Source organism: Bubalus kerabau, chromosome 3 (genome assembly GCF_029407905.1).
Source record: "Bubalus kerabau isolate K-KA32 ecotype Philippines breed swamp buffalo chromosome 3, PCC_UOA_SB_1v2, whole genome shotgun sequence".
Taxonomy (NCBI): Eukaryota; Metazoa; Chordata; class Mammalia; order Artiodactyla; family Bovidae; genus Bubalus; species Bubalus kerabau.
In genome coordinates, this window is record NC_073626.1 from 80611498 (window position 1) to 80624515 (window position 13018).

General features: G+C 42.4%; 1 protein-coding gene across 1 annotated transcript in view; it reads left to right on the forward strand.

The window, feature by feature from the left end:
- LRP2 (LDL receptor related protein 2) overlaps positions 1-13018 on the forward strand; it is a 178683-nt gene that overhangs the window by 142445 nt on the left and 23220 nt on the right. Inside the window, exons 55-63 of the mRNA XM_055572305.1 lie at positions 972-1168; positions 1840-2085; positions 2919-3047; positions 3948-4067; positions 4637-4753; positions 5340-5456; positions 6300-6437; positions 8853-8975; positions 10417-10545. Of these exons, the coding sequence (XP_055428280.1) occupies positions 972-1168; positions 1840-2085; positions 2919-3047; positions 3948-4067; positions 4637-4753; positions 5340-5456; positions 6300-6437; positions 8853-8975; positions 10417-10545 (1316 nt within the window). The remainder of the gene's footprint in view (positions 1-971; positions 1169-1839; positions 2086-2918; positions 3048-3947; positions 4068-4636; positions 4754-5339; positions 5457-6299; positions 6438-8852; positions 8976-10416; positions 10546-13018) is intronic.

Genomic DNA, 13018 nt, shown 5'->3' on the forward strand with positions numbered 1-13018 from the left:
CACACATTGAACTTCAAGGCCCCTGGGGATAAGAGTTTTCTAGTGAACAAGATGTTGGCTAATTAACATGGCTCATTTGGGATACACCAAGACTATCTCCAACTTCAGTCTGAAGTCTCCAACTTCAGATAATTTCTTCCATGAAAGGAGACATTTGGGAACCAAATAATTACACCCAGGCATGCAAATTTTCATCTGTAACAAGGAAGCAAAATTCTAATGAATTGCCAAAGTCTCAGGGTCAAGAATGTACATAAATGTTCACTGAGAAACAGCCCTTAGGAATGATAGAATTTCCCCATCTTTTTCAAACACATGCTGGCCTAGCTCTTCAGTTAACTAGGCCAGAGGATCGAGGGTCACACAAATCTATTTTTGATCATTTGTATTTGTTATGAAACACAGTCATAGATTATTTCCCTCACAGTGGGTACAGCCCTTGATGACTAGGGGTTCAGAGTCAGAGAGTGAAATTAAGAAGCGGTGTTATGCAAACCATAGCATCTAAGATTCAGTGGCAGATTATTTTGATAATTGAGTAAAGAATCTTAGATTAAGAATATAGCATACCCCATCACAATGTAGACTCTCAACAAATGGGAGTGCCTCCAGCTTCCCAGCCCATAGCCTAATGTCGTCTCTCCCTCTGACTGATAGCTCTAACCATCCATCTGTTACCCAGAATGCACACTCCACTGTTGGCTGTGGCAGGAATTTGGTCATCATGCTCAAAGCACTTTTTCAGCATATGGTGGGTCTTAACACACCTGTTCTTTCTAACCTAGTTATGTTTTCTCTGAAGATTATGCCACAGTAACCAAGGTTGAACTGATCCTCTTCTTGGGCCGTGATAAAACGCTTGCATATCATTACTTGAAATTCAGCTTTGCCTTCTTCTCTCTGGATAGTCATTGCCTGCTCCTCTAACTGCTTGTTGCTTTGCTAAGAGAAGTGCTGTTTTCTTTGTGCAGGTGTATTCCTATCTGGTGGAAATGTGACGGGCGGAGAGACTGCTTGGATGGTTCCGATGAACCTATCACTTGCCCACAGCGCTTCTGCGCATTAGGAATGTTCCAGTGCAATGATGGCAACTGCACCAACTCACACTCCCTATGCAATTTGCGTCAGGATTGCCCTGATGGGTCGGATGAAGATGCTGTGCTTTGTGGTGAGTGGAATCACTTTCTACGTTCTTTGCCCGCTTCTGTAGTTGATCATGTACAATCAGGTTCTGTGGGGGTTTTCTGAATAGCAAATCAAAATCTGGTCCAAAATCCTGGGGGAGGAAAAAGACAACTCAGAGTCCATCCCACATTTTAAGTTGTCTATATTGGTGGTTCTTTGCTGTGGACTGTGTATAGAGTCTTCTTTAAGAGCTAATATTGAGGGTGAAATCAGGGATTCCCACACTTTAAACAGGGACTCTCAGTTGTGATATTTATTTATGTCTCCAGTTTTAAAAAGCACCCTCTCAAAAAAAAAAAACTCCACTAAAACCCAAAAAATAACCAAAAGTAGCACATCAACAATAGCAACAAACATATAGTTTGAAAACTGTTGTCCATTAGGGCAACAGGTACCGGAGAAAGTGAATTTAGTAGGCTGTCAATCCTCATCCTCTAATGTTATATGCAAGAAAAAGATCTTTAAGAATGTAGGAGACAGTAATAGTCAAAGGACTATCTGCCCGTGTAGTGTTACTGGTTAATAATAAGTGCATTAGGCCCTAAGTCCTCTAAAAGCAAAGTATAGTGGAGTTCTACAGGATCCATTAGAGTAAATTAGGGGCTTCTGTTCCTGAAGCCTTCCAAACTGATAACCAAATGCCACCGCTTGCAGAGCATCACCAGTGTGAGCCCTACGAATGGCAGTGTGCCAACAAACGTTGCATTCCGGAATCCTGGCAGTGTGACATGCAGGACGACTGTGACGATAACTCGGACGAAGACAGCTCCCACTGCGCCAACAGGACCTGCCGGCCTGGCTACTTCAAGTGTGCCAACGGCCACTGCATCCCTCAGATATGGAAGTGTGACGTAGACAACGACTGCGGAGACTACTCAGACGAGCCCTTGCAGGAATGCTGTGAGTTCTGTGTGCAGGTCTGGCCTGAGAGCAGCTCTGTGTGGCTCTAGAGAGAGTGCATAGTCCCTGCTGTGGCCCTATGGCATGCACCCTCTTCGCTTTCCCCAAGAATGCAGAGGAGAGCTGCATGCTCAGCCTGCAGCTTGAACCACATGCCTGGGTCTCAAATGGCGGATTCCTGGTCCCTGCCCACGGGATGTCTAACTACAGAATATGATAAAAGAACTTACATTTTTATCTTGCACCTTCTGTTTTGAGCCTCAGAGAAAGCTGGTGAGAGACAGCAAAGGTGAATGAGGGACCTGAACCTCATGTGAAGTGATTTTTTTTGACTTCAAACCCAGTAAAAAAATGTACCAGGGTACATTTTCCCCCATCCCACCCCATTCCCCCCTCAACAGTCTGACCACAACATAAATGAGTTGTAATGATGTGTTGAGAAAACCTAAGGTCTCTGTCTTTCTACTCTGAGTGAACAAATCACACCTAAAGGAGACACAGGCTTCCCAGGTAACTCAGTGCTGAAGAACCCACCTGCCAATGCAAGAGATGCGGGTTCGATCCCAGGATTGGGAAGATCCCCTGGAGTAGGAACTGGCAACCCACTCTAGTATTCTTGCCTGGAAAATTCCATGGACAGAGAAGCCTGGTGGGCTACAGTCCATGGGGCTGCAGAGAGTCAGTCACACGACTGAGCGACTAAGCACAAACGAGACACCGTTGCCAAAAAGACAGTCTGTTTGGTTGATAACATGGTCACTGTGGAAGGTGTCTGTGGTTTCCTGGCAGGACCACGACTTCTGTTCTTACTTTGCTCCCTCCTGTCTTTTCAGTGGGCCCCTCCTATCGCTGTGATAACTATACGGAATTCAGCTGTAAAACAAACTACCGCTGCATCCCGAAGTGGGCTGTGTGCAACGGCGTTGACGACTGCAGGGACAACAGTGACGAGCAGGACTGTGGTAGGAGGCGCGGCGTGGGGGGAGGGGCGAGAGCTCACCAGCAGCGGGTCTGGATTGCCCACGTCATCCTTCCTTCGTTTGCCTCTAATAACATGTTGCATTTTACAGCGATTTTATAAGGATCCCGGCATTTTACAGGGGTACTGGGAGGTTCATTTATATCATCTTAAATGAAATCTCTCCCCAAATGTGAAGATATTAGGAATTTGTGTAATTTCTCACAAATGGGAAAGTCTTATTTACATTTGACAAGTTTGTCTTGTCTTACAGACTGATTGAAATGGATGGGAGGGAGGAGGTAGAGAAAAAATTTGATATGTATCTCTAAAAAGGATATTTCAAAATCAAAATATTTCTTATTTGGAGGTTTTGGTATTTCGAATGTCTCTCTGACCTTCCACGTCTTTTGTGTTTGGCAATATAGAAAGATTCTATGGACTAAAGGCCAAATGAATTAATGGAATTTTCCAAGATTAGGCATATTCTCTAGCTGAAAAACAGTGTGTGTTGTGTTTAGTTGGAAGAGAGGTAGGAAAGATAATGAGTTATTTTAATAACACTGAATCTAATCACCTAGAGACAATGCAATGGACATGTTTTGTTTGCTGGCAGCATCATTTAATTTCCCTTTTCAGGCCTTTGTTGCAAATTACAAGCCAGGGACCAAATCATTTTTTGAACTGTTTACTACAAGAGAGAATGGATTTAGTTTCAAATAGTAGGATAGGCTCAGTTTAGCCTAAAGAGGAGTATTGACAGCGAATGTGGCTGGCATTCCTCCCTCTGGGAGTCTCGAGACTAGGGTAGCATAAGCCTGAGACCACCTCACGAGAGCCAGTACTACCTTGGCATTCCTTGACCATGGGCTTCTGGAGTATTTGCAATGACTGTGATTTGCAGAGTCGATGACATGCAAACCTTCTGGGGAATTTCGGTGTACAAATCACCGCTGCATCCCTCTTCGCTGGAGATGTGATGGGCAAAATGACTGTGGAGACCGCTCTGATGAGGAAAACTGTGGTGAGTGTTCGGGGTCCTTCTTTCCCATGTGCCATTGGAGTGGGGATGTCTGCTCTTTGTAACTCAACTGTCAATGCCATTCATCCTCAAAGGGTAGGATGATGGCTGTCTGATCTCTTGCTTTCTGACTGGTACATTTCTACTTTTCATCTTCTTAGCAGATTGTAATCACGCTCTAGGAAAAGAATATTTACCCAAGTATGTCTTTTGTCTGTTAATTTATTTACACTCAACAACATCTTTTTTTTCAAAAAGAACTTGAGGTGACTTACATCATTGCCTTATGATATTTTTCAATTTCAGATTAACTAACATGAAATTTACTCTAACTTTAGTCTCCTTTTGGAAATGAGAAAGTATGGGCTGTGGAAAGAATCAGGGTGCTGGTTTCACCTGCAATTATAACTGACTAAAAACAGACTTACAATTGAAGTGAGAAGTCTATTTTTGCAGGTTGGATGGTCTGGGACTTGGGGCACAGGACGGGGTTGGGCACAGAGGATACTTAAGCCAGTCTACTATGTATGAGTCCTGGTGCCCTCTAATGGCCATGTGGCTTTCCTTTTCAGCCCCCCGGAAATGCACAGAGAGCGAGTTCCGATGTGATGATCAGAGCTGTATTCCTTCTCGATGGGTCTGTGACCAAACCAATGACTGTGGGGACAACTCAGATGAGCGGGACTGCGGTAACTGTTACAGCAGTTTGAGGGGCTTCCCATAGAGTCTCGTACTAGGATCAGCACATTGGAGGGGAGTAGGGAATTTGGTATTCTCTCTTGGGAAATCCCATGGATAGAAGAGCCTGGCGAGCTACAGTCCATAGGGTCACAAAGAGTTGGACATGCCTTAGCCACGAAACAACAACAACAGGGACTTCCAATGTGTGTTTGTAAGGTTTTATAGAGTAAGATGACTTATGTGTATTTTCAGTAATATAGAAACCTTAGCATTACAGTACCTTCTTCTCTGTACTTTCTAAGCTGTATGATTACCTTAGAGCATTCTAGATCAATAATAGGGGAAAATCACACGAGAGTTTTAAAAATCTCATTTTAACTAGAGGAGAGATTGGTACTTCCATCTCCGTATCTTGAATGGGGAAGGTGTAACTTTTGAGAGTTTATTCACTCACTAACCACAAGTTGTGGGTTTGTTGTGAGCCAGTCACTGGGTATGGATAGGAATGCGATGGAATACTTACTACCTTCCACAGAGCTAAAACTTGTCTGAGAATACCAAGGCACCTTGGAAATAACATTCTTTCCTTTTCAGAGATGATGACCTGCCGTCCTGGATATTTTCAGTGTGATAGTGGGCACTGTGTTTCTGAACATATGAAGTGCAATGGGGTGGCTGACTGTCGTGATGCCTCTGATGAAGCCAATTGTCGTAAGTTTCTAGACAATTGGTATGGTTATGGCTGTTTAGACCCATTAGCCACCACTTCTTAGATTGAAAGGTCATAGATATTTTCTATTCAGCATTCATTGATAATTATCAATTTACATGGGGCTTGAGTCATCGTGTCTATATATTTCACGGTAGTCATTCAAGTATATTTCACAAATAATATTTCAAATATATATATAGAGAGAATATATTATGTCTGTGCTAATGAAAGTATTTATATATTATCAACTACTCTACAAATCATTAATCACATAAAAATTTGGCAGGAAAAGAATATTCAAGCAATGAATAAATGGGTATTCAACCATATTGAAGTTCCAGCATTAAGCATTTTCTGAATTGTAATAAAGGCATATAAAACCATTTAAAAGTATAAAGCCTATATGATCATTTGTATTTTAGTCTTTTTGAACCACTGAATAAATATTAACTGTTGATGCTTATCTATGATGGATTTTGTTGATCATGTGGTTGCCACATCTTAAAACCTTGGTTTCCAAGAGACTTTAAATGTATGATAGGAAAAGCCAGTGCTGGCCCTGCTGAAAAGTTTCACTTACCTGAAAAAGAAAAAACCCAAAGCTGTCCATAGAATGACTCATGTCATTAAATACTGGGCTTAGTCAATTACCCTTAAGAAACATTCCATCAGAATTTCAGACGGTTTAAGGCCGCAGTACTTGTGGTTGAATCAGGAAAGAGCAGGCTATAATGGAACGCTTTCAATTAGGAGAATTCTTTCTATAAAAGGAGAAATAGCCAGTTAGCTTTCCAAAAGTATCTATTTCTAATCATTTGAATATGTCTCCTCCCCACCGACAGCCACCCGCTTTCCCAATGGTGCATACTGCCCAGCTACTATGTTTGAGTGTAAAAATCACGTTTGTATCCATTCATCGTGGAAATGTGATGGTGATAATGACTGTGGCGATGGTTCCGATGAAGAACTCCATCTGTGCTGTGAGTGAGAGACTGAGGGGTGGTGGTGTCAGTGTTTCTTATGTGGAGCATAAGTGGGAGGGCATATGTACAACTTTTGTGTATTGGACACATGATCTGATTAGTGCACTTTCCTTGGCCTTCCTCCTTAGTTCTCTACCTGAGACATGAGAAAGTTGGGCAGACATCCATAGTTTTAAACATTTTTGTGGCCTTTGAAAACAGTGGCCTCAAAAGAAATTGTTGGAAAACCAATATGCATAGATAAAGGCGGGTCTGTTGTGGTCGAAGTCTGAGTTAGGGTGGAGTGTATTTCTTTCCTGCTCCACCCCACTTTCAATGCCCCTCAGAGTACTTCTGCCAAACCTCTGGAGCTTCACAAAGCACCTTTAGGAAATATTAAAACCACTTAATCTTTAAACTCACTTCACTTTACATCATAATTCAAGCCCATCTAATTCCTTTCTGTTGTATGGTGCATATTTATTTTTTAAACCAGTCAATCTCAATGTGGGTACCCATCCGAATCCCTTGGGGAAAGGTGCTTTAGAAGCACAAGCTCTGGTCCCACCTCAGGCTTAGACCTATCAAATGTCCAAGGACATTTTGGGTCTGGGCAAAAATATATTGAAAAAGCTCCTTTGGTTTTAATTTGGTCTCTTGGTTGAGAACTACTGCATTTTAGCAAAGTGAATGAACATAAGTTTGTTTTGATCATTTTGCTCCATGCCTTGAGTCATTGGAGATCTCAGGCATCATCTCTGTCACTAAGAGAGTCAGTATCACCTGGGGACCTGTTAGAAAAACAGATTCATAGGCCCATCTCACATCTACCCAATCAGAATCTCTGGCAGTGGAGGCCAGCAATCTCTGCATTAGTAAGCTGCCCACCGGCCTCCCCAACCCCTCCCTCACCCACCATGTGATTCAGATGCAAGCCAAGGTTAAGAATGTGATGTAAGTAGAAGCCCTCCATTCCTCTTGGAACTCTTAATTCTTAGTCTCATTTAGCTGTAATTCACTTCTGAGGTTCTCATCATCACCTCTTCCATTCAATTTCCTAGATTCCTCACTATTCATTTTAGCCCTCACTATTCATTTTTAGAATTTGACTCTAGAAAATAATATATCAGAATATTCCTTCCATCAAGATAATTTAATTATATTATATAATTAAAATATAAATTGCATTATATTTTCCCAGTGGCATCCCAGTATTTCCCTTGCCACATCTTTTCTTCTAAGGAACTAACAATAGTTTGTTTTGTTTTTCAGTTGAAGAATCTTGAAAAAGAGCCTAAACATGTGTAACTGTCAAATAAATCCGGGAAAAGTTGTTTCCCACTATAAGATAAAGTGACCATAATTAGTAAGATTAAACTTTGGGGAGACAGAGACACAGCTACATGAAAATGATCCACACTGTTTTATAATGTTACATTTTCCTTTCACCACAAATAATCCTTGTGAAGTTCTATTAACAATACTTCCAAGAGCCAACTTTGGCAGCTGTTCTTTTTTTCCCCTCAACCTCATTAAAAATCTCTCCTCTTGATTCCTGTGTGTGGTACCAAGGCAGAAGGAAAATCAAACAGCCCATGTCGTCCATGGGAAAGAGGAAGACACCTGTGTGTTGAGTTCTGAATTCCTGGTACATGTAGAGGACTGTGTCCCTGTTCTAACCAAGGGCCCTGGGTTTTACCTGTAGGTTCCTCACAGGGGCATGAGCATCAGCCAGAGATCTAACTCTGGGTAACAGAATGAGTACGTGTTTGCTTTGAGATGTCAACTTTGAAAGTAATAGGTGAGGAAATTGAGGAAGGAAATTCCATCATGGTGTAGAACTTTAATGAAAAGACTTCATTTTCTGGATTGTAGTCGGAGGGGCAAACAGTGAGCTCCTGGCTGTTAGGATGAGAGTTCGTGTATAGTCCTGCTGGTCTCTCCAACCTCCCTGCCACCGTTGTCCTCCTCATTCTAGCTCCAGCCACAGAGATCTTTTATTCAGGTCCAGAAGCCTGCCATCTTCCTCCTGACCCAGACTCTTCCCACGTGAAGCCCCTTCTGACCCGTCCTCCCCTAGATCTATATCAGATCTTCCCAGTAGCTGCTTTCATAGCATGTTTCCTTTGGGGCTCTTACCACAGTTGTAGTTGAAGGGTTAATTTGTGAAGTTGGTTTCTTTGCTAGAATAAAAGTTCCATGAGGATAAGGACTGCGTCTTTCTTTTCCCCAGTTGAACCTGGTGCACAGTGCAGCATCAGGGTGTGTCAACAAGACGCTCAAGATGTGTTTGTCAATTGGTTAATCAAATAAGCCAATAAGGGGCGAATCAAGCAAGCCCAAGCCTGGTGCTGGCAACAGGAGTGTTTTTATATCCTGACCTTTATGTTCTGTTCTTAATGTAAACTTTCGCTTTTTCATCTTGTGTTCTAGTAAATGTTGCCTGTGACTCACCATACCGTTTCCGCTGTGACAACAATCGCTGCATTTATCGGCATGAGGTGTGCAACCAGGAGGATGACTGTGGAGATGGAAGTGATGAGAAAAAGGAGCTCTGTAAGCAAAAGTCAAAAGGGAGAAGGGAAAAAGAAAGGCCCCCAGTTGTCTGCAGTCCACAAAATGTACCTCAGGGATTTCAGTTTGTTCTATAGAGCTGTGCGTATGACTGCACATCTCCATGGACATTACTATTTGCAAGATTCCCTAAACACACAGTACTCAGATGCAGCCCTTCCCCCATTCTTCCTATTTCATTTGAACCAGATGTTGGAAAGTTCCTTAAGGAAGTGAGAACAAATACTAAATAGTGGTTTGAGTCCCACTTGAAAAACTAATGGTTTATCTCTTTTCAAAGATGAGGTTTGGTCACTCTTCAGCCTAGAGCTTCTACTTGTTAATCTAGGGATGGGAACTTCTCAATGTCCCGCTGAAAAGCTCATGTTGAGCAAGGCTGCACTAGTGTTCACAGGGCTTATCTAATATCCTTCTTTAAAATGAAAATGCATTTCCCAGAAGAGAAAAATGATAGATTATTTTAAGAGATAAATGGCTGCATTTAATATTTTAGGTATTGAGAAATCTGTGCTTTTCCATTTTGAGACTGTTTTCCATATATCTATTGAAGGAAAGAGGTGATTAATTTTCTGGGCAATTTAATTTACCTAGAAAAAGTCAGTCAGGAAGTTTATTTATCCTGAGTCCAATTACTTTTTTTCCTAAAAGGATATTAGCTGGGGAAATTTGGATAAATGCTTTTCTAGTCTCTATTCCTTATATTGATGTGGCCTTAGATGCTTACTGCCAGTTGCCATCCTATGTCAGGCAGACTTTGATACCATCTCCACGTTCAAGTTTATACCCTCCCTCTCCTTCCCCTTTTTGGGGCAGAGATGAGCCAGTGGTTATAACATTGTTAATATGTTTGTTTGAAGCATAATACAAAAGGATGAAAACCTGGAAATAAAACCTTTTTTAAAAATTGGGGCCGGTTTACATCTTTTTGTCTTCTGTTTCCACTTCCTCTATTAATCATGCCAGACATTTGTAGGATGTGATCAAATCCCAGTGTGGAAAAAAGGGATAGGAAGCTAAAATCTTCCCATGGAGGAGGATGTTAGAGGAATCACTGCTAGGCATCACAGTAGACGAACTGCAACATTTCAGTGGCTTACACCCGCAGAGGCCTAAAGTTTGACGAAGGTCAGGCAGCCCCCTTCATCCTGTATTAAGCCATCCGGAACACATAGTCTTCAAGGTTGCTGAGGTGGGAGAAGAGAGAAATGGAGACAGTTTCCTTACTTCTTAGGCCTGGAAGTGACAGGTGTCCATTATGCTCATAGTCCATTGGTTGGATCTGGCCCCAGGCTAACTGCAAGGGAGACCAGGAATTGTAGGGAAGCACCAGCTTATTTGTGAGAAACACTGTCTCTGCCACAGAAGGAAGCATCTTGTTTCACAAAAGAGAATGTTTTGACTTGAACTTATTCTTAAATTATAGGTGTAGAACCGACTCCTAGACCTTGTACACCGGATGAGTTTAAGTGTAGCAATGGGCGTTGCATTCCACAGCACCGGGTGTGTGATCACGTTAATGACTGTGGCGACAATTTCGACGAGACGGGATGCAGTAAGTAAATAATTATTTTTGTACTTCATGGTAGTAACCCGGGTTACCTTACTGAAAAACTTGCAATAACATAAAGTAAACGGTAACCACATTTGTCTTTCGTTTACATGCGGTGTTTCTTTATTGAACACTTTTTCTATACCAGACATTGTGCTGAATACTACATGAATACTAAATAGGACTATTTCATTTTATCCATGTAAAAATCCTGTGAGTTAGGTGTTGTTTGTCTCTCTGTCACTCTCTTTTAAACCAATGAGGAAACCACCCTACAGGTTAAATAAATTGGCTGTGTCTTCCTGTCATTAAGAAATTGAGTCAGGATTTGAACTCTGGTCTCCTTTAACTGAAAGGCACAGCCTCTTCCCAGTTCACTAGGTGGCTGTCAGCACCTTAAAGCTATTTATTTTGTTTCTAAATTTGCACATTTTTTTTCATCTTAAGCCAAATGCAGTATCTTTGGCACAGAGGGGAAGAGTAGTTGGTAAGAATGGAAATGTCAGGACATTCTTATGGTCCAGTGGTTAAGACTCTGTGCTCCCAATGCAGGGGGCCTGGTTCAATCCCTGGTTGGGGAACTAGATCCCGCATGCAGCAACTAAAGACCCCATATGCTGCAACTAAGACCTAGCACTGCCAATAAATTAAAAAAATATATATTTTTAAAAGAATAGAAATGTCACAGGGGACCTTGGGAGGAACACAGATTTTTAAGGGAGGATTTTTGTGTAGGAAAGGTATGATGTACACAAACAAGGGATGATTCTAGCTTAACGGGAAGTGAATGTTGCAATGGCATGCTAATAATTTGCCCTTTGGTAGTCCTGTATAGCGTTTGTGAAATGCTTTCACATACATTCTTTTTTTATATATACAATGTTTATGTATTTATATATTTTGGCTGCAGCAGGTCTTCATTTCTGTGCGGGGCTTTCCTCTAGCTGTAGGAGAGGGGCCCCTCTTCCTTGCAGTGTGTGGGCTTCTTGTTGCAGTGGCTTCTCTTGCTGTGGAGCACGAGCTGTAGGGTGTGTGGGCTTCACTAGTTGAAGCTTCCGGGCTAGCACGCAGGCTCAGTGGTTGGCTGTGGCGCATGGGCTTAGTTTCTCCACCGTATGTGGGATCCTCCCCGACCAGGGATTGAACCTGTGTTTCCTGCATTAGCAGGAATGGGTTCTGCACCACTGAGCCACCAGGGAAGCCCCACATACATTCTTTAGTTTGTTACTCAAATTAGCTCCAGGGGATTACTGCCGTTATGTCTAAAATAAAGCTCAGAGAGCTTAAATAACTTGCTTGAGGTCACACAGAGGGGCAGGGGCCGAATTGGAACCGTCCTGGGACTCCAGACTGGAAGAACTGGCTCCCACTTCCTCTGCCACTAGCTGTGCCACTTAGAATACATACTAACATTACCAGGCCTCAATTTCTTTTTAGGAAAAAGGAGGGAGTTCTTCAAACCCTCCAAGTCTGGACTTGGTAACATTAGTTAGCTCCACATGCTTCCAACTTCCTGGGCTTTAATAGCCTTTTTCTGAGGCCCCTCAAGGATTTCCTGGCAAATTTTTCTCCTGTGTGGGTTACAAAGGAAGATGAAGAACCAACCATATTTAGTTGATTTGCCATTTGTTTCACACACTTTCTCAATAGGATTGGACTTTTTGACATAATAATGTGATTTAAATTAAATATTTAAAAGGCATAAACATGAGGGAATTTGCAGAACCAAAAGGTCAATTTGGGTTCTGATGCCTGGAGACTAACTGATAATGTGGATGGTTCCAGGACTTTGCGGGTATTTCCAAGTTAGGCTTGGATCAAGCATTGGTTTCTCTTGCAATTGCCTGTGCAAGTTAAAAGGCTTAAAATCAGCCATAGTACCTTTTCTTTTTAAGGTAAGTTCCTTGCTGAGGAATTGTTTATTTATATTTTTGATTGTGCTGGGTCTTCATTGTTGCGGCGATTAGGGGCTACTCTTGTGGAGCGTGGGCTGTAGGCTTGCAGGCTTCAGTAGTTGTCGCTCGAAGGCTCTAGAGCAGGGGCTCAGTGGTTGTGGAGCCTTGGTTGCCCCATGCCATGTGGGATCTTCCTGGACCACAAATCGAACTGGTGTCTCCTACACTGCAAGGCAGGTTCTTCACCATAGTACTTCTAATTCAAATGACATTGTGTTAAAAGCAGGGTTTATTTAAGGGAACTAGGTAGCCCAGGCAACGGCAACTCACTCCAGTACTCTTGCCTGGAAAATCCCATGGACGGAGGAGCCTGGTAGGCTCAGTCGGGCACGACTGAGCAATTTCACTTTCACTTTTCACTTTCATGCATTGGAGAAGGAAATGGCAACCCACTCCAGTGTTCTTGCCTGGAGAATCCCGGGGACAGAGGAGCCTAGTGGGCTGCCGTCTATGGGGTCGCACAGAGTTGGACACGACTGAAGCAACTTAGCAAGCAAGCAAGCAAGCTAGCCCAGGCATTA